We start from the raw sequence: 18,905 nt of genomic DNA, 5'->3' as shown, positions 1-18,905 counted from the left end.
TTGTATGATAGGATCCCTTTAAATACAGTAACATACTTAATTGTGTTAGTAGTAAAAGGAATATATGTATAACATGATGGTACAATTGTCCTTGTCAAAGGGGGCGTTCCTACGAAAGCTTGCACAGTCAACACTGACTGGACAATGTCAGTCTGTGTAGGAATACATTTCTAGCAGGAATTACAGAGGAATGGCATAACAAAGAGTTCAAAGAGAAAATGATCCAGAAATGTTAAGATAGATGGATGGAATGATAGATAGATAGATAGATAGATAGATAGATAGATAGATAGATAGATAGATAGACTTTTTATTAGCCCACTGCAATGTTTCAGTCCATAAAGGACCTTTTTCACTGCTTAAAAATGTCCATCATAGACTGAAATGTTGCATTATGATAATAAAAAAGAAAATCCTTTTGTTTTTTTGATATTGGAGTGCTGCAAACACTGCCTACAGTCATTGGTTCTGGATTGTGGAACGTGCACAGTTTGCTCTTGTTTGGTGCTGCTCAGATAGATAGATAGATAGATAGATAGATAGATAGATAGATAGATAGATAGATATTTTGTATGCTATGTGTGTGTTGCTATATAAAATCTTATTTTGTTTTAGACGATTAGTGACGTCATGATTTGATAAGAATTTAGAATTTTCCCCACAACAAGAAACCACAGACCACAGACCTTGGTAATGGCTTTCTTGGACTGTGGTGACGTGGTGGTAACTACATAGACTTGGAAAGGCAATCTTGGACAGACATGTAGTGATACATTTGTTGTCTTTGGACAGTTACTACATGGACTTGGAAAGGTTGTCTTGGACAGTCATTACATAGACTTCTGAAGACTTTCATGGACAGTCAATAACTAAATAGATGTAAGAATGCTGTATTAGTCACTACATAGGCTTGTTGAGGCTGTCTTAGTTACTACATACAGATTGGAAGGCTGTCTTAGGCAGTCACTTCATAGACCTTGCAAGGTTGTCTTGGACAGTCACAATACAGACCTTTGAGTAAGGCTGTCTTGGACAGTCATTAAAGGGGTTTTCTAGGCAGAAAATATATATATATATTTTTTAGAAAGGTCTGTAAGTTCTAGTACTAATAGGTTAACAAGTACACCCATACACCATTAGCAGTGTTTGGCGTGATTACTGGGTGCATCCTCTGCCTTTGTTTACTTGGTGCAACTTCCTGCTGTGCAGCTTCTTGGGTAGCTTCTAAAGTAGTTCCCTCTCACTCAACTCCCCCCTCTTCTCTCATTCCATTACACTTCCCCGCCCTGTCTCACTAGCTAAACTATCCCTCCCTCTACAAGCCCCTCCCCCTCCCTCTGTCTCACTAGATAAACTATCCTGCCTATTACTAGACCCTCCCATCCTCCCCCCGTCTCCCTAGCTAAACTATACCATACACTACTAGGAAGAGAGGGAGAGGAAGAGGGAAGGAGCCATTCCCAGACAACCCCTTTAAATTAAGTTCAATCAATCCACAATGAGTGTTTCCTCTTTTGTTGGCTGGTAGGTGTCAGGTCAAGAGTTGTAAATAAGCGTAGATGTGAACACTTTGTCTGATCACTGCCCTTGTAAAAGAGTTTTGGGCTCATGCATGTTTAAACTTAATGTGTACCAAAGCAACATTTGCTGCATTAAAACAGTAGGAAAATACAGAAAAAATATGAAATTCAAGCTTGTGTCGGAAAGCCAAAGTCCTGGGTTAAGGGAAATTCAGCCCAGCTAAAAGTTCAGCTGAAGACAGAATACCAACACAGCAGTTACTCAGATGACATCAAGATGTAACCAAGTATAAATAGGGGGCCACATAAAAAAATGATGCCTCCCATCAGTAAACTGCCACTGTCCAGTGTTGGACTATTAGATAAATTATATTTGTAATACCTCTGAACTAAAATTTCAAGATCACTGCTAAGTTCTACAGTGTGCCATTCAGAGGTTACAATAGTGCCTGTACAGAGTCAATTTTACTCTTTGAAAAAGGTTTATTAATATGCATGAATGGCCAGTCTTGTATTTTCACGCTACTTAGTCTATCAAGAAATAAGAGGACAACGGCCATGTACAAGCTAGGTCTCCAAAATACGGTGTGTGCCTTCCTGGAGGTGACTAAGTTAGGAGAGAGGCTCCAAGCAGTAATGTAATATTGAGGTGAAAAAACAAGCAATTTAAAAAGATTTCTTATAATTGTCTCTGAGGGAATCTCCAAAACTACAAAAAATACCAAGAAAAAGATTGGTAATTGATCTGGCAGAGCAGTGACTGACTTACTGGGGCACCCTAGAGGATAAGACAGGTGATTCCATTGTGTATTTGCCATACATGAGATAGGTGAATGATGTCTAACACATAGAATATAGTATACATGCCCCTGGCCTGTTCCTGTTGAGATTGTTTTTTACACAAGCAGGAGTGCTGTTAAAAAAGGAGCTGATAAATACGTAGATAGATAGATAGATAGATAGATAGATAGATAGATAGATAGATAGATATTAAAGAAAAACAATTGCAGCAGCACCAGCAAATCTGGGGATCATCCCACAAATTGCACGGCAGAAACCCCTCTCCAGGCAAAAGGGTTTGCAATAGAAAAAACAAACCGGTCTGTCAGCAACTCGTATGGATGGAAAATGTCCTTTTATTGGAAAAAGCAGTACACCACGTATCGGTCCACACTGGGACCTTTTGGCACTTGAGAGAGATCCTAGTGTGGACTGATATGTGGTGTACTGCGTAGAGTAGCAGACCACCTTGCTTTGCTGGTAGTAGACACACCGCCTACACTGTGATGCTGCCCCCTTGCTTATGAGAAGACTAGTTGCAGCCATGTATATATTTACAAGTAATGTAAAATTTTACTGGCACCACAAGCCACTGTAAATGGCATACACTTGTTAATGTTGGTCTGAGATTTGGGTAGCTATGTGCCCTCCAGAAATCCTGGGCTAGATAAATAGATAGACACAGATACAGTGGCATGCAAAAGTTTGGACACCCCTGGTCAAAATCACTGTCATTGTGAACAGTTATGCCTTTTGAAGATCATTTCTTCTTCAACGTGCTTAACATAAAAGATGACACATTTCCAATGTATTTTTTGGTGAAAAAAATATTTTCATTTTTTACATTTTCAAAATAACAAAAAATGAAAATGGCCTGATGCAAAAGCTTGGGCACCCTGCATGGTTAGTACTTAGTAGAAACACCTTTGGCAAATATCACAGCTTGTAAATGCATTTTGTAGCCAGCTAAGAGTCTTTCAATTCTTGTTTGAGGGATTTTCATCCATTCCTTCTTTTGAGGTCTAGCCAGAGATTTCAAAGATGTTCAGATCAGGGGACTGTAAAACCTTCAGCTGGTGCCTCTTTAGGTAAGCTATGGTGGATTTTGATGTGTGTTTAGGATCCTCATCCATTTGTAGAAGCCATCCTCTTTTTCAATTTCAGCTTTTTTACAGATTGTGTTATGTTTGCCTCAAGAATTTGCTGAAACTTCATTGAATCCATTCTTCCCTCTATCCGTGAAATGTTCCTTGTACCATTGACTGCAACACAACCATAAAGCATGATTGATCCACCCCAATGCTTATTGGTTGGAGAGATGTTCTTTTCCTAAAATGCCATGCCCTTTTTCTCCAAACATACCTTTGATCATTGTGGCCAAAGAGTTCTATCTTAACCTCATCAGTCCACAGGACTTGTTTCCAAAATGCATCAGGATTGCTTAGATGTTGTTTTGCAAAATTTTGATGCTGAATTCTGTGATGAGGACACAGGAGAGGTTTTCTTCTGATGATTGCACAGGAGGAAAATCCAGCACCAAATCAGTTGATATATAAAACTTAGCCTTTATTCATATTCCATTAAAAGGTTCTCCAAACAGCAACCATCAAGTAAACGTAAGTGCATAGATGTTACATTGGCATTTGCTATGCGTTTCGGGACTAAAAATGTCCCTTCCTCTTCCAGCTGGACAAGTCCACCGGCTTCCGTGCACATCGGTCTGAAGATCACCAATGTGGTGTATTTAAGGGTGAGATGAAAAAATCTTTGTTTTCTTCTGATGACTCTTACATGAAGGCCATATTTGTGCAGGTATCACTGAATAGTAGAACAATGTACCACAACTCCAGAGTCTGCTAAATCTTCCTGAAGGTCTTTTGCAGTGAAGTGGGGGTTCTGATTTACCACTCTGACAATCCTACAAGCAGCTGTCTCTGCAATTTTTCTTGGTCCCCCACACCGTATCTTGACCTCTGCTCTTCTTCTAGCTGCTATTTATTAATAACACTTCGAACTAGGGAAAGGGCAACTTGAAAACACTTTGCTATCTTCTTATAGCCTTCTTCTGTTTTGGGCGTCTCCACAATTTTCATTTTCAGAGTGTTAGGCAGATGCTTGGAAGAACCTATGGCTGCTGTTTTTTGGCAACGGGTTAGAGGAGGCTGGGGATTTATAAAGCTGTAAAATTTGCATCACTTGGCCTTTCCTAACAATGATAGTGAACAAGACATAACCTGAACTGGATAATGAAGGTCTGAGACCCTGGTCAAAGTTATCAGAAATCTACAAGGGTTCCCACACCTTTGCAAGGTACTCCTTTCTCTTTTTCACTCTAAAATTGTACTCAAACATAATACACTGATATTGGTCAATATTATAGACAAGGGCATTTAACCTTAAACTTTATGCCTTTTACAAATCACTTCATCTTCAACTTGCATAACTGTTCACAATAACAGTCATTTCATTGGGGTGTCCAAACTTTTGCATGCCACGATAGATAGATAGATAGATAGATAGATAGATAGATAGATAGACAGATATGTGATTGACTAAAAAATAGGTAGTAGACAGAAAAGTAAGAAAGGAGGAAAGAAAGACAGAAAGGAAAAAAAAGCTAGTTATATATGTGCGAATGTTTTTCTTTTGCGAGGTTGAATACTTACTGACTGTTACTTTATCCTTTTCTCCCAGCATGATGTTGTTTGGTGATAAGTCTCTGTGAACAATCATTTTCTCTTTGTGCAAATATCTCAATGCTAAGCATAACTGAAACAAAAAAGGAACGTGAAAAGCCATCTACCACTGTATAAAATATTACAGTGCACATATGTACATACCATAAGACACATTATCTAAATGATTTGTAAATACTTGTTTAGGAAGGACTTATAAAGTGATGGATAATATTAAAAAAAGTAATTCGACTAGTCACCCAAATATTGCAGTTTTGAGTTATATATACAATATTGAGTAAAGTTGGAATTATGTTAGTACATCTGTATGAGTCTGTAATTGTTTATATTTTTCTCTAGATATGAATATAGAAGTATAAGGCTATATTAGGTTTTCTATTTTTCAGGGTTAGAATCCTTGGCACTTTAGTGATTTTTTAATTGTTCTAAATGTGTAATTTTTGTGCATATATAATAAGTTTTAGCTTAGCCACATATTTATTGCTTTGGCTGTATATGTATATATATATATTTTTTTTTTTCTTTTTCTTTCCTTCTAGAATTCCTATTAAAATATAATAATTCACTTGCCCACTTGTAATTCTGGCATATATCTGTAAATTGCCGATTGTACTTCACATGCAGCATGTTTTTTTATGTTTATAATGACAAAAGTGATCTAATACAGCAGTTTACTATGTGGTCAGATTTGTGATCAGGCCTGATGTCAGACATTTCTATAAGCCAGACAGAGAAATTTGGCATACTATGGGTGCACAACTTGGACATCAACTGTTACTTGCTCAGACGACCATGCTGCAACAGACGTGAATTAAAAGCACAGGCAGCACACGGGGAACACGGAGATGTCCCTCATGTGTTGCCCATGCAGGGCCCTGCTTCTGCGTCTCCTTTCATTAAATGAAAACAATGGGCCATAAAATAGGAAAGAAATAGGACCAGTTCTATGTTTTGCAGCCTGGAGTGTCGGCCCACACACGGGACTGTGAAATTCATAAGCATGTGTACGGGCCCATGGATAATAATGGGCCAGTGTGCTATCCATGAAATGCATGGATAGCACACTGAGCACAGCCACGGTCTGCCACAGCCTTAGATATTAGTATCTTAGAACATCTAGCGCCCTTAATCCTGTTAGGGGGCATTCACACGATGTAACGCGAAGAATCAGCGCTGCAAAACAGAATCCCGTTGACTTCAGTGGGTTCCGTTTAACGTGCGTAACACATTGAAATCAATGGGAGGCTTTTTAACCGATTGATTTCAATGTGTAATACGCGTTAAATGGAACCCATTAAAGTGATTGGGATTCAGTTTTGCAGCGCTGATTCTTACGCGAGTTATCATGCAAGAATCAGTGCCGCGTTACATCGTGTGAGTGCTCCCTTAGGGACAGAATTCTGAACTTTCACAATTATAAGCATGGATTGGAAGCTTATGTTTGTATTTGCATAAAGCATATTGCTTTTGTGGTTTGAGGGAAGGAGATTATATAGGCTCTTCTTAGGTGTCCCTTAATGTATGCTGTGCACTCCACCTTCATGCTACATGTGATTTCTCCAGCCTCTTATAAAAGAACTCTATGACTTATACACTCACCTGTGGAGGGAGGGGAAGCTTAGGCGTTGAATATTTGATAATATGGGGTTGTTGTTGTTTTTTTAAGTAAAACTGGCACAATTAAATAAAAAAAATACTTGAATACAAATATTTTGAGAAGTTATGTTTACCTGTATAAAAATGTGCCAAAGTCGTTCTTCTGTAAGTTGCTGCTTTTTCTCCTTAAGAGACTTCAAATGCTCACCCAGAGGTGCCCCCTCAATGAGCTCCATCACAATGTACAGTTTGTCATCTGAAACACACATTTTGGAAAATCTATAAATGATGTTAACCATAAAACATCAACTATTTGCAGTAAGGTTGGGTTCACATAGCACTTTTTAAATTTGGAATAGCATACTTTTTTGCAGTAGTGAGCAGGACGTCTTACTATGCATTTCAGCAGAGCAGCATGTTTTTACTATGACACTAAGCCACAAGTTTTCATGTGAATAGTCAATAGTTTCAGGTGAAATGCATTGTAACATGCGCTACTCATTGCTGCAATCTAAAAAGGTCTTAATTACACAGACCAGTCATATTAATGTGACCACTGCCTACTTTTGACATCAACGTTAAATAACCAATCGCAGACGGCACGTGTCATCAGCCATCTGGGTGCAGTCATCATTGTGGAAGGCACAATGGATCAACACAAGTATGCATCTATCCTTGCGGACCATGTTCACCCCTACATGCCAATTTCCTCAGGATGATGGCATCTACCAGCAGGACAATACAACGTGTCATAAAGCTCATAGTGTACGTGTTTGGTTCGAGGAGCACCAGGATAAGTTTACCGTACTCCCTTGGCCAGCAAATTCCCCAAACTTGAACCCAATCAAGAATCTGTGGGACCACGTCGATCAGGTTTTTCGCACCATGGATGCTCAACCGTGTAACCTAGTGCAGCTGGCCATGGCACTGGTGTCGGCATGGCTCAAAATCCCACTGAACATCATCACAGCATCCCCTCTCTTCCTGCACACCTCGCAGTGGTCCGCTCTGCCAAAGGTGGTTATTCTGGATTTTGACAGATGGTCACATTAATGTGACTGGACTGTGTAAAAAACCACTGTGTGAACCCACACAGGGTTGAGGCTGAATCCCCACATTGAGAAAATACTGCATTTTATAGCCCCTGCAAAGTGGATGGGATTCTGGTTAATTCCATCCACACATTGCAGAAAAAAATCTTCAGCGGAAATGTTGAAATTTCAAAAACACTCACGTGTTTCGAATGTTTTGAAATGTAGCTACATTGTTTATATGAACTATTCAATATGAACTTCTCTTGGCAACATCTTTACCCACTTAATTTGTGTCTGATTCAATACACAATGGGGCAGATGTACTGAAAATGTGACAGAATTATACAATATCCATAAAATTATTAATATTATATAATTAGAGGCATAGTTTGCTGCATATTTACTTTCACAGCAATACAATAACTAGCTGGAGTTGGTGGTTTTGTCTACCGACTCCATGGCTCTGTGAACAAGGTACTGAAAGTGCCTGAAACAGTTTATAAATGTAGTATATGGCATGTAGACTTGTTTTTTTTGGCAGAAATTATTCCACCATACAGGACTCAGAGCTAACTGCTTCCAGCTCCGTATCCTGTACAGTACACACACTGGACACATCCCCAAACCTACACAAGCTGTCGGCCACCACCGATCAAATAGTTATGACCTTTCCTAATGATAGGAAAATTCCTGGACAACCCCTTTAATTTCACTGACAAGTACTTCAATTAAAATTAATTGCTATAGATTTTACTATTGTCCTTAAAATACGGTACTTACTTTCTAAGAATGTCCTATAATAGCGCACAATGTTTGGATGGCAAAGCTGTAAGACATAATATGAAGACATAATATACAAGGTACTTATAACATTATCTTACTAGATATTACAACGGTGTAACAGTCTAGAAAATATCCTGGAGGGTAGAATTAAAAATGAACAAAACTAACAAAACAGAAATAAGTATTGTTGTGCAAATCTTCTTTTACTGCATAAATACAGGTCAAAAGACTTTACCACATCGGTGAACCCCATATGGGCTCTATGTAAACCCCTTTTGCAAAATTTAAGAATTTCTGGGCTAGAATTGCCCAAGTTCCTGATCATATTTTATGACTTGCAGGTCAATGTACATGAATCCATATATGTCCACAAATACATGATTATTCTTTAGGAGGTGTCGTGGCTATCTAAGGTGTCATAGTGTTTGCAGTTAACGAATTAACTGACATGATCCTCAATTGGGAATCACTTACTTTAACCTGCCTACGAACGCCATCTGTCATTGAGGAATAGAAACAGGACATTCACGTTCTACAGCAGGATGTCACCCCTGATAGGAAACCTAAACTGATCACGTGCATGCGTTGCCTTGCACACACGAGGTCATTTTCATGGTGCAGTTCCCAGATTATTGAAAAAAAAAAAAAAAAATTTGGGCAGTTAATGGGTTAATGTAGTGTCATCATTCCTTTTTGTTTCACATTTGCTGTACACACTGGGAGAGTTCCTACTTGCACATACTAACGTTATCCATATACCCCCATGCAACCAGTCTCCCTTTGGCATACACTGGCCTGGGCCAATAGGTGTTTGCATACCTTTTTTTGTTTTGTTTTTGACAATCTTTAAAGTGTAGATAAAAACAGAATCTTACTCATAGTTTTTAATGAATCTTCTGGCAGACCTTGACTTATGTGAACGTGCCTCCTGATTTATTATATGGATAATGGTATTCATGAGCTCTTGATGATTTTTACAGTGTCATATGAAATCTGTATTGAGATGTTTGCATATGTCTCTATGGAGATAACTATTGATGTATTGCACATATTACACACCCAATGAACGTGAAGGTTAGGGTATATATAGTTGGTGTGTATAACCATATATATGCTTGATAAAGGCAGGAATTCGTGCTGAAACGTCACATAATATGCACTTTGTGATGTACCCTATTGGTCTTCTCTACATATATACAGTAGGAAATTTCATTGCTTGCTTTCAGGGGATAAAATGATATGGGTTCTATGTAAGGGTCAGCGCACACAGAATTTTTTGGCACTGATTTTGACGCTGAATCCGCCTCAAAATCAGCCTCCAAAAAGAGCCTCCCAATAGAGTTCTATAAAGGAAGCTTTTTTTTTTGTAGGCTGATTTTGAGGCAGATTCAGCATCAAAATCAGCGCCAAAAAACTCTGTGTGCACTGACCCTAGGGGCTTCACAGGGAGGACTTTCTGTCATATAATGCCATTTACCACCTGATGTTTGTAGTGACAACCTTGAACTGGAAATGCATCGGAATCACGTGCTGTTTTTCTTGTCGGCGTGAAGAGAGCAAAATCTACTTTTATGACTCAATGCGAATGTGTACTTGGTAGAATATTTAAACAATACTAGGTATTACAGTCAGATCTCAAGACGTTCTATTAAAACTGAGCAAATATTACACAATTTATATTCATTTTTATAAAGGGCACAATTAAAATACAATTAGGAGGGGAAATTGATTTCCAGTGCTTAAAGAAGCCTGCAACATTGTTCATTATACAGGTAATTTTCTCTATATTAGCTCTGCTTCACATCTTCAGGTAAGATATTGTGTTGCCATAATTGAACAATTACTCTCCATATCTGCAAGGACAATGATAGAAAATGAATCATAGATCATAAACTTAAAGGCAAGTGTACCTGCTCTCTGATGATTGTGAGCTCAGACACAATGTTCTCAGCGCTGCTATCTCGGTCTCTTTTGTCTTTACCAAACGCTGGATTGTGCAAATTAATTTCTTTCATTGCAAAGAGATTCTGTCCGCTGCGTTTCTTGACCTACATAGAATATTATTACAAAAGATGAATGCATCAAAACTGAAAAGGCTAGACAATGGCGAGTGTACTCTACACAAGTGTTTTATCAATGAATTTTATGAATAACTTATACAAAGCAATTAAAATGAATATTATAAAAACCTTAAAGGCGCTGTTTTACTTCAGACTCAACACCATTTAAAGGGACTGAAGCTGCAGCTCCCCAGGACCACCAATATAATATGAACAAGGCTGCAGCACCCCCTCCTACTACTTGAGTAAGAACAGACTGTACATGCTCCCCATTCACTGTTGCATCTTTCGCAGACTTGAGACCACTGGAACAGCTAATCTTTGGGGGTGGGGTCCAGGTTTCAGACCCCGCTGGCTAAGATACTGATGACCTATAACAGAACTAAGATACACATTACTCCAATGTAGTTATGGTGCTCAAGTAGGGTTCCATTCTATCTTCAATCACCTGTATATACTTGGAACACAAAGAATATATATTGCATGTACCGGTAAATGGTTTTATTATTAGAGGAAGGTTGCATAAATTTTTCAGACACATATTGCACGGTGAAGCAGTGTGCTTGACGTAAATGAACACGCAGGAATGGCTACATTCTAGCCTAGTGAATGACACTGACATAACTTGCATTTCCTTCCTCTATTAATAAAGCTGTACTGTGGATAGGTCATCAGTATGCATCATCTTCTGCTGAACTGATCCATTTTCGGGTATCAGGCAGACAAAGATAAAGGGCTAAGCAATCTTTTGGCCTATTGCACACCAGGTACAGAAGGGAGTATCCAACTCCAGCCAGCGGTCTTACAGCAAGACACGGGACTGTCAGGAGTTGGAAGGGGAACAAAGCCGATCTCCAGAAGCACAAAGAAACATTTTTTTATCTACACTATTATAGCTTTCACTATATTATGAAATAAAATAAGACCAAGACAAAGCAGGAGATAAAAGGAAGAAGAGCCAAATTTTTTTTTTATTTTTTGAGCATTTTCACTTTTTTTTTATGTAGATTGTGAGTCCCACACAGAGCTCACAATGTACATTTCTCCCTATCAATATGTGGAATATGGGATGGAAATCCATGCAAACACGGGGAGAACATAAAAACTCATTGCAGATGGTTTTATGCCCTTGGCGGGATTTGAACACCAGGACTCCAGCGCTGCAAGGCTAACCACTGAGCCACTGTGTGGCCCCCGAGCATTTTCACTTTTTAGTGTTTCTTTACTGATCATTATATAGCAGGGGACACCTGACTGATCATTAAATAGAGCAGGACATCTAACTGATCATTATAGAGCAAGACATCTGACTGATCATTATAGAGCAAGACATCTGACTGATCATTATATAGAGGACACCTGACTGATCATTATATAGAGGACACCTGACTGATCATTATATAGAGGACACCTGACTGATCATTATATAGAGAGGGACATCTGACTGATCATTATATAGAGGACACCTGACTGATCATTATATAGAGAGGGACATCTGACTGATCATTATATAGAGGACACCTGACTGACCATTATATAGAGGACACCTGACTGACCATTATATAGAGGACACCTGACTGATCATTATATAGAGGACACCTGACTGATCATTATATAGAGCAGGACATCTGACTGATCATTATATAGAGGACACCTGACTGACCATTATATAGAGGACACCTGACTGACCATTATATAGAGGACACCTGACTGATCATTATATAGAGGACACCTGACTGATCATTATATAGAGGACACCTGACTGATCATTATATAGAGGACACCTGACTGACCATTATATAGAGGACACCTGACTGATCATTATATAGAGGACACCTGACTGATCATTATATAGAGAACATCTGACTGATCATTATATAGAAAACACATCTGACTGATCATTATATAGAGGGGGACATCTAACTGATCATTATATAGAGGACACCTGACTGATCATTATATAGAGCAGGACATCTGACTGATCATTATATAGAGGACATCTGACTGATCATTATATAGAGGACACCTGACTGATCTTTACATAGTGAGGAATACCTGACTGATCCTCCTTAAACAGAACATGGCAATGAAGAAATTTTCAACAGGCGAAGTACATATAATCTTTTATTAAGACATCTGTATGGTACAACTGGTAGATCTACATTATAAAAATCACCTTATATACACTCCCAAAAGCTCCACTCCCAAGGTGGTCTAAAATGGCATAATTTCCAATAAATTTTGTGGGTGCTTTATTTAAATTGATGCCTTCAATACTATCAGCGACTTGTTTCAGTTCTTCTTCCTGGAAACCACATAAAAAATCTTTTACATTTGGTCGGATGATAATTACATTAGATTTTTTTAACAGGATTTTAATTGCAACACTTACTGGTAAAGAATTTAATTTACAAACAAGGTCTTCATAGGCACTGATCTCCCGAACATAATGTCCAATATCAATGAACATCTCAAACAGATCTGGTGGAAAAAACCTGTAACAAATGTAAATGACATATATATTAAATGCAAACAAGTATCACACGGTTACACTGCTCAAGGTGCATTTCCATCTATGGCTGGACTGGAAGTGCAGACATATTGGTTGTAACTTTTCAATTAGCTTCTCAGCCACAAATGCTAATTATGATTTTTTTTTTAATGTACACATAGTTAGCCAGGCTTGAGCCTGTTTGCCAATGAGCCTGTTCACACCACACCAGTATAAAAATATTTATACCTTTCACTAAATACATGCTGATCAAAATATACTGGATTCCCCCCAATACATACAATACTGTTGCGGAGGCTTAAAAATGACTTTTTAATGTTTCTCGCACTTCCATTATGTCTCCGTTAGTTGCCTAAGCTTTCTAGAATGTCTTGGTACTGTCTGATAAAATAAGGTGTAAGGTCAGATTCCAAACCAGTGACTACCAGGCATGTACGGTATATGTAAGGTCTATACATTAAGAAGGGGACTTGTTATGGAACACTATAAACTGGTGAGATATGCTATACCAGCATACCCATAGCCCAGACATATTCTTGGAGTCTCATCATCTGTGATTTGCCTGTATACCTTCGGGTATCAGCTAGCAGACAGTAGGTTCACTCTAAGCTTGCAAAACTGTGCTTGTATTCTTATTTATCGAACTTGCTTTCTTGCTTATTTTCTGTCCTTTTCAGTAAATCTCTTACATCAATACCATTCATACACAATAGTCACTCTGTCACCGTAGCTCCTAATAGATGTGACATATGTGACAATTTATGGCACATTTTCCTTCTCCAAATGCCAAAGTGATGACATAACAATATTACCTACAGTGCAGCCATTTCAGAGTTCCATTGAAAAGCTGCCCTGGACGGTTTCCATGAGGACCCCAGACTCGGCTCCATGAAACTGAAGGGTTGTGGTATTCCTCCATTGTAAATTATTTTTGCACATATTTTACATAGAATATTGCTTTCTCTAGTATTACTTTTCTTGCTGTTACTGTATTTTACATGTGCATACTTTACCTTTTGAACAGATCTCGATTTCTTTCCATACTGAAGAGAAATCTCAATGCTCTGAACGCGTAACACTGTGAGATGAAAAGGGAAAAAAAGGCAGAGAAGCTAAAATATTTATGCCACAACAACGAACAGTATCGCCCAGCAGGATCCAGCATAATAATTCATTACTGCCAAGTACAGCATTCATTTCCCATAGTCTGTGATCTTAGGCCATCTGGCTGTACATCCTTATTGTAGAGTTCTTCTACCATCTGGAAGTTTGTACTACAACTATCAAATTTAGTAAAATGTAATTGCATGCTAAATATCTGGAAAGGTCTGCGGGTAGGATGAATTTATTCTGAACATTTTCATGCTTGCATTGATATGAGACCATGATTAAAATGTAAAACTAGAATTAGAGATATTGTGTAATATAATCACACCTTACAATGAGATACAGACACAAAGTTAATAAGATAATAAAGTGTATGTTCAGTTATATACTCTACAGATATAAAAGATATAAAAAGTTCTGCAATTCATGCTTTGCATGACTTATATTGCAGTTTCTACAACACTCTAGTAAACTTAGGCTACTTTCACACTATCATTTTAATATAAGGGGTTCTGAGCTATCCAAGGATCAGAACAAGAGATATTAACCTATTAATGCCAATACATTGGTATCTGTCATTTGGGCAATTTTAATAAGTGTGATTTATAGGTTTCTCTGGGAGCTCCAGGCATCCCCTGCATTTGCTTATATGGGTAACTCCCTGCTCTTTTATGCTACAGCTACCATGATGCATTGCTCTCACACCCCTCCCCGTTTCCCTAGCTAGCCCGCCCACTACTAGCCCTTCCTACCTAACTAAGCCCTCCCCCCCCCCCACCATATTTACGTGTCTTCCTGTGCAGCCGGCTCCTTCTCTTTTTGATGTCTGCCGGCGCCTATGCAATAGAGCCGGAGTACTGGCAAGCCAGCACTCCAGCTTTATTGCGCAGATGTAAGAGGCCGGCTCCTTCTCCTCATCAAGTAGAGGAAGAGCCGGGCCCCCTGAAGGAAGTGATATTTTGTACCCAGAAGATCTGGACAGGAAGATAGGTAAGTATGATGGAGTGTGTGGGGCGGGTAGTATTGATGACATTCCGTTCCCGGAAACAGGAAAACAGATGGCCAATGGAAAATCTGAAAATGTGGCTGATCTGGGTAAATATACATTTTTGATAAAGTTAGTAAGTTAGAAGTTAGGCCGGGGAGGGTATTTAGTTTAGTGTAAAACTATTGCTTTTTCCAGGGAAAACCCCTTTAAGACTTGTCTATGTAAAAATAATGTGGTAGATAAATTTAAATTACTGGGCATTAGACCAGGATCACCAGATGTGCAAAATGTTGAATGAAATTATAATCTTACCTGTAACATAGTACATTTGCTTTTAATACAGTCATGTTGTCTGCTTGGTAAAATCAGCATACCAATAATGTAAACACCGTTCTCCTACATAGAAGATGCATGAAGAAATACCTTTGCTTTAGAAACCAATATTGTAAAATACAAAAAAAGATGCATTGTACTACATTAACCAGGAATCAATAAATCAGTAAAAACTAAACAGTAAACTGTAAAATCATGTCACTTAAAGGAACTGTTCAGCCAGAAGAAGAAAAGTGAATTGTAAGCCACTATCTACAGGGGACGGTTGCCTGTTTATTTTCCTCTGTGCTTTTTTTTTTTGCTCATATCTATTATGGCAGGGCTGGGAAAAACGTTTAGCTGCAGCATCCACAAAGGATTCTAAAGGTAGTCTGAGACACACCCCCTGTCTCATCATCAGTTCAGGCTGCTGCAGTCTCTTTTCTGCTGCAGCTCTGCCTGCTCAGATTGGCTGTTGTGTAAGGGCTAGTTCACACAGGGGCAAGGAGGCGGATTTTGACAGCGGATTTCACCTCAAAATCCACCTCCATACAATGGTGGTCTATGGAGACCACTAGCGTTCTTTTTTCCGCTAGCGGCATGTTGCCACTAGCGGAAAAAAGAAGTGAGCTGCCTTTCTTCAGGTGAATTCCGCGACTCAGCTGGCGGCAGCAACCTCCGGAGTCAGCCCATTCATTTGAGCCGACTCCGGCAACGGTCGTGGCAGGCGGGTGACGTGGCTCCCCGCGTCACTCTCAGTGCCAAAATCCCCTTCCCCCATGTGCAGGGGTGAGCCTGCTCCTTTCGCCGCCCGAGGCTAACTGCAGAAAGCCCCCCCCCGCGAGGAGGGGGCGGATCGGGGGCGTGGCCGGCGTATCAGGGCGTGGCCGTGTGAAGGGGCGGGGCTTAGTCCAGTTCGCCGGCAGAGAGTAGGCCCGGAGACTGCCTACTCTCTGCCTGAGCGTGGGGGGAGGCTGCTGGAGCAGCGCTGCTCCAGTGGCCTCCCCAAACCACCGCTCGGTGCTAAGCCAGTCCAGGACAGCTTGTCCTGGACTGGCTTAGGTTAGCAAAAATGCCGCCCTCCCTGAGGCCCTGGCATAGCGCCGCCTGAAGCACTCGCTTCAGGTCGCCTCATGGGAGGTGCGGCACTGCCCATGTGAACGCGCCCTTACAGTCTCAGCAGGCAGGCAGTGCATGAAGAGCTGATATCTAATGCAGCAAGGGCAGAGGGGTTATCAATTACGGACCATTACCCTACCGGTGTCAGAAAGATGATCATATGCACATATACAAAAGAAAATGAGTCCTTGTTACACAGCCAGATAAAGGAGCCTAACCTTTTCTTCAATTACCCGTTACACACTATCACTTTGGCAACATTTTGTTCTTTCTTTACTTAGCAAATCAATATTTTATAACATCCCACAGTACAATGTGCTATTAATTGAGCAATAATTCTCAAAACTGGGCATTCCAGCTTGACTCATGAACCTATACTGCAGTACACTGGCGGAAACTAAGTCTTATATGGAACAGTTAGCAGATGTATATTCTAAATTATACATGAAAATAAAAAGCACTAAAACTGCCTTGCCAGCTAGGATTTCTGATGGGCACGTTTGTTTCAAAAGGTTTATACAAGACATGTTTTTAGAAAGGCTGTCGTGGGATCCTTTATGGAAGAAAATATGAGAAAGCTTCTGGCAACTTCTTTTACCTCTTTCTCTTTGTATTTTTTTATTACCTATATGTAATTTAATATAGATGGTTTTTATCCACTTTTACCCACAAGTTTACCTGTCATTTCCTTTCAGAGCTATTTAAGATTATAATACAGGGTCCAGATCAGTGGCATAAGTACCAGGGTAGCAGCCATAGCGGCTGCCACAAGGCCCAGGAAATTAGGGGGCCTGGCGGACCCCTGATGTATTTTTATTTTTTAATAGGCCGTTACCTGTTGGAGTAACCCCAGCAGGTAACATGACCTATTTACTTATTGATCACCATTCCTGATCCTTTACTTCCCCTTCTGCGTCCAATATCATGTGGCTGGGGTATAGAAGGGGAATTGGAAACAGTAGTGAGCAGGAGAAGGGATTGGTAAGTGCGGGCGCGGGAATGCGCACGCCAACAAATACTGCTATTATTATACTCCAGCGCCTTTTCAGAAACGATGATGAGTGGCACAGGGGAGATCCACTTTGACTCCCATCAGTCTTTGGGCCTCTTTGGTGATGTCACGTGGGTCAGGCCGGTGTTGTGTTACATAATGATGCCAGCCTGGTCCACATGATGCCAACACTGAAGAGGGCCGAAAGCAACAGGGAGTGCAATGAAACCCAGGATAAGTAACACTGGTTTTTATGTTTTTCACCTCCGTTGGGCCTCCAATCATTATACTCTGGGGCAAAATACTGAGTTCGGGGGGTCAATGTGGAATATATTACTGTGTGCAGCGGCACTATGGGACATACTACTGTGTGCAGGAGCCACTATGGGGCATAATACTGTGTGTAGGAGCCATTGTGGGTCATAATACAATATGGAGGGGCCACAATACCATGTGGAGGGCCACTGTGGGACATAATGCCTTGTGCAATATGCTGTGTGGAGGCTAGGAAAGGGGGACCTATGTAGAGGGGGGGCAAGTCAAAAGTTTGCTCGGAGACCCAAACTTTGCTAGTTACGCCCATGGTCCAGATACCTCATGTGATTGAAACTGTTGTGACCAATAGCTGGCCAATTATGCCGATAGTTACCACCAAAATCGTGCAGCCATGGGTCGCAGAAGGTGGGTGTGTTTTGGCTGCACACAACTGCAGGCCATGCTGTCGCAAAAAGCCCCAAAATTACGGGCCAATTAATTTTCTAATATACAGTAACCCCTCTCTACTCTAGGCTATATATGTATGACAACACCTATTAAATCAACCCATTAAGTTAAATGCCCCAATTAAGGGAGCCTGAGAAACATGGTGAAACGCACATTGGAGAGGGTGGTCTGAGGGCCAGTGTGGCTGGGGCATTAGATTTCCTCACACAAGGTTAGTATTTGTATTATGGTGCTACTGACTGTATTTTGCTACTGTCATTGGTGATTCATGTCATGTATTACGTTGAATTGAATTGTGACATTGTTTATATACAAATATATTTGCACCATGGTTATCAACTGATAGTATCTTCTATATAGTTATTTTGTAGCACTATTTGCTTGCAGGAACCTTTTTGGGTTATCTTTGTATATCTTGCAGATATTGGGCATTTGTGTATTAGCAGCTGCTATTTTTATTGTAATATATCTAGCAATTATTAGCAATTAATTAATTGATTAATTAGCAATTAATATCTAGCAATTATTGTCAGGTATTGTTTACAACCATATATTGTTTCTTATATGCCGCTTGGCACATCATGAAATTCCCCATCCATCAATACCTGCAGACTACCATATAATATTTTTAATATTGTGATATTTTCTTTTTTTAATACATATATTTTTTAACTTTCAGATTAT

At 39.7% G+C, this 18,905-nt stretch overlaps 1 protein-coding gene across 1 annotated transcript in view; it reads right to left on the bottom strand.

The window, feature by feature from the left end:
• NEK10 (NIMA related kinase 10) overlaps positions 1 to 18,905 on the bottom strand; it is a 136,145-nt gene that overhangs the window by 79,926 nt on the left and 37,314 nt on the right. Inside the window, exons 14-21 of the mRNA XM_075271366.1 lie at positions 15,389 to 15,472; positions 13,995 to 14,059; positions 12,862 to 12,964; positions 12,646 to 12,774; positions 10,320 to 10,457; positions 8,407 to 8,452; positions 6,727 to 6,848; positions 4,967 to 5,069 (exon numbers count right to left, since the gene is read on the bottom strand). Of these exons, the coding sequence (XP_075127467.1) occupies positions 4,967 to 5,069; positions 6,727 to 6,848; positions 8,407 to 8,452; positions 10,320 to 10,457; positions 12,646 to 12,774; positions 12,862 to 12,964; positions 13,995 to 14,059; positions 15,389 to 15,472 (790 nt within the window). The remainder of the gene's footprint in view (positions 1 to 4,966; positions 5,070 to 6,726; positions 6,849 to 8,406; positions 8,453 to 10,319; positions 10,458 to 12,645; positions 12,775 to 12,861; positions 12,965 to 13,994; positions 14,060 to 15,388; positions 15,473 to 18,905) is intronic.

This window comes from Leptodactylus fuscus, chromosome 4, assembly GCF_031893055.1.
Source record: "Leptodactylus fuscus isolate aLepFus1 chromosome 4, aLepFus1.hap2, whole genome shotgun sequence".
In the NCBI taxonomy this organism is placed as follows: domain Eukaryota; kingdom Metazoa; phylum Chordata; class Amphibia; order Anura; family Leptodactylidae; genus Leptodactylus; species Leptodactylus fuscus.
This window is presented reverse-complemented; position numbering and strand designations above follow the sequence as displayed.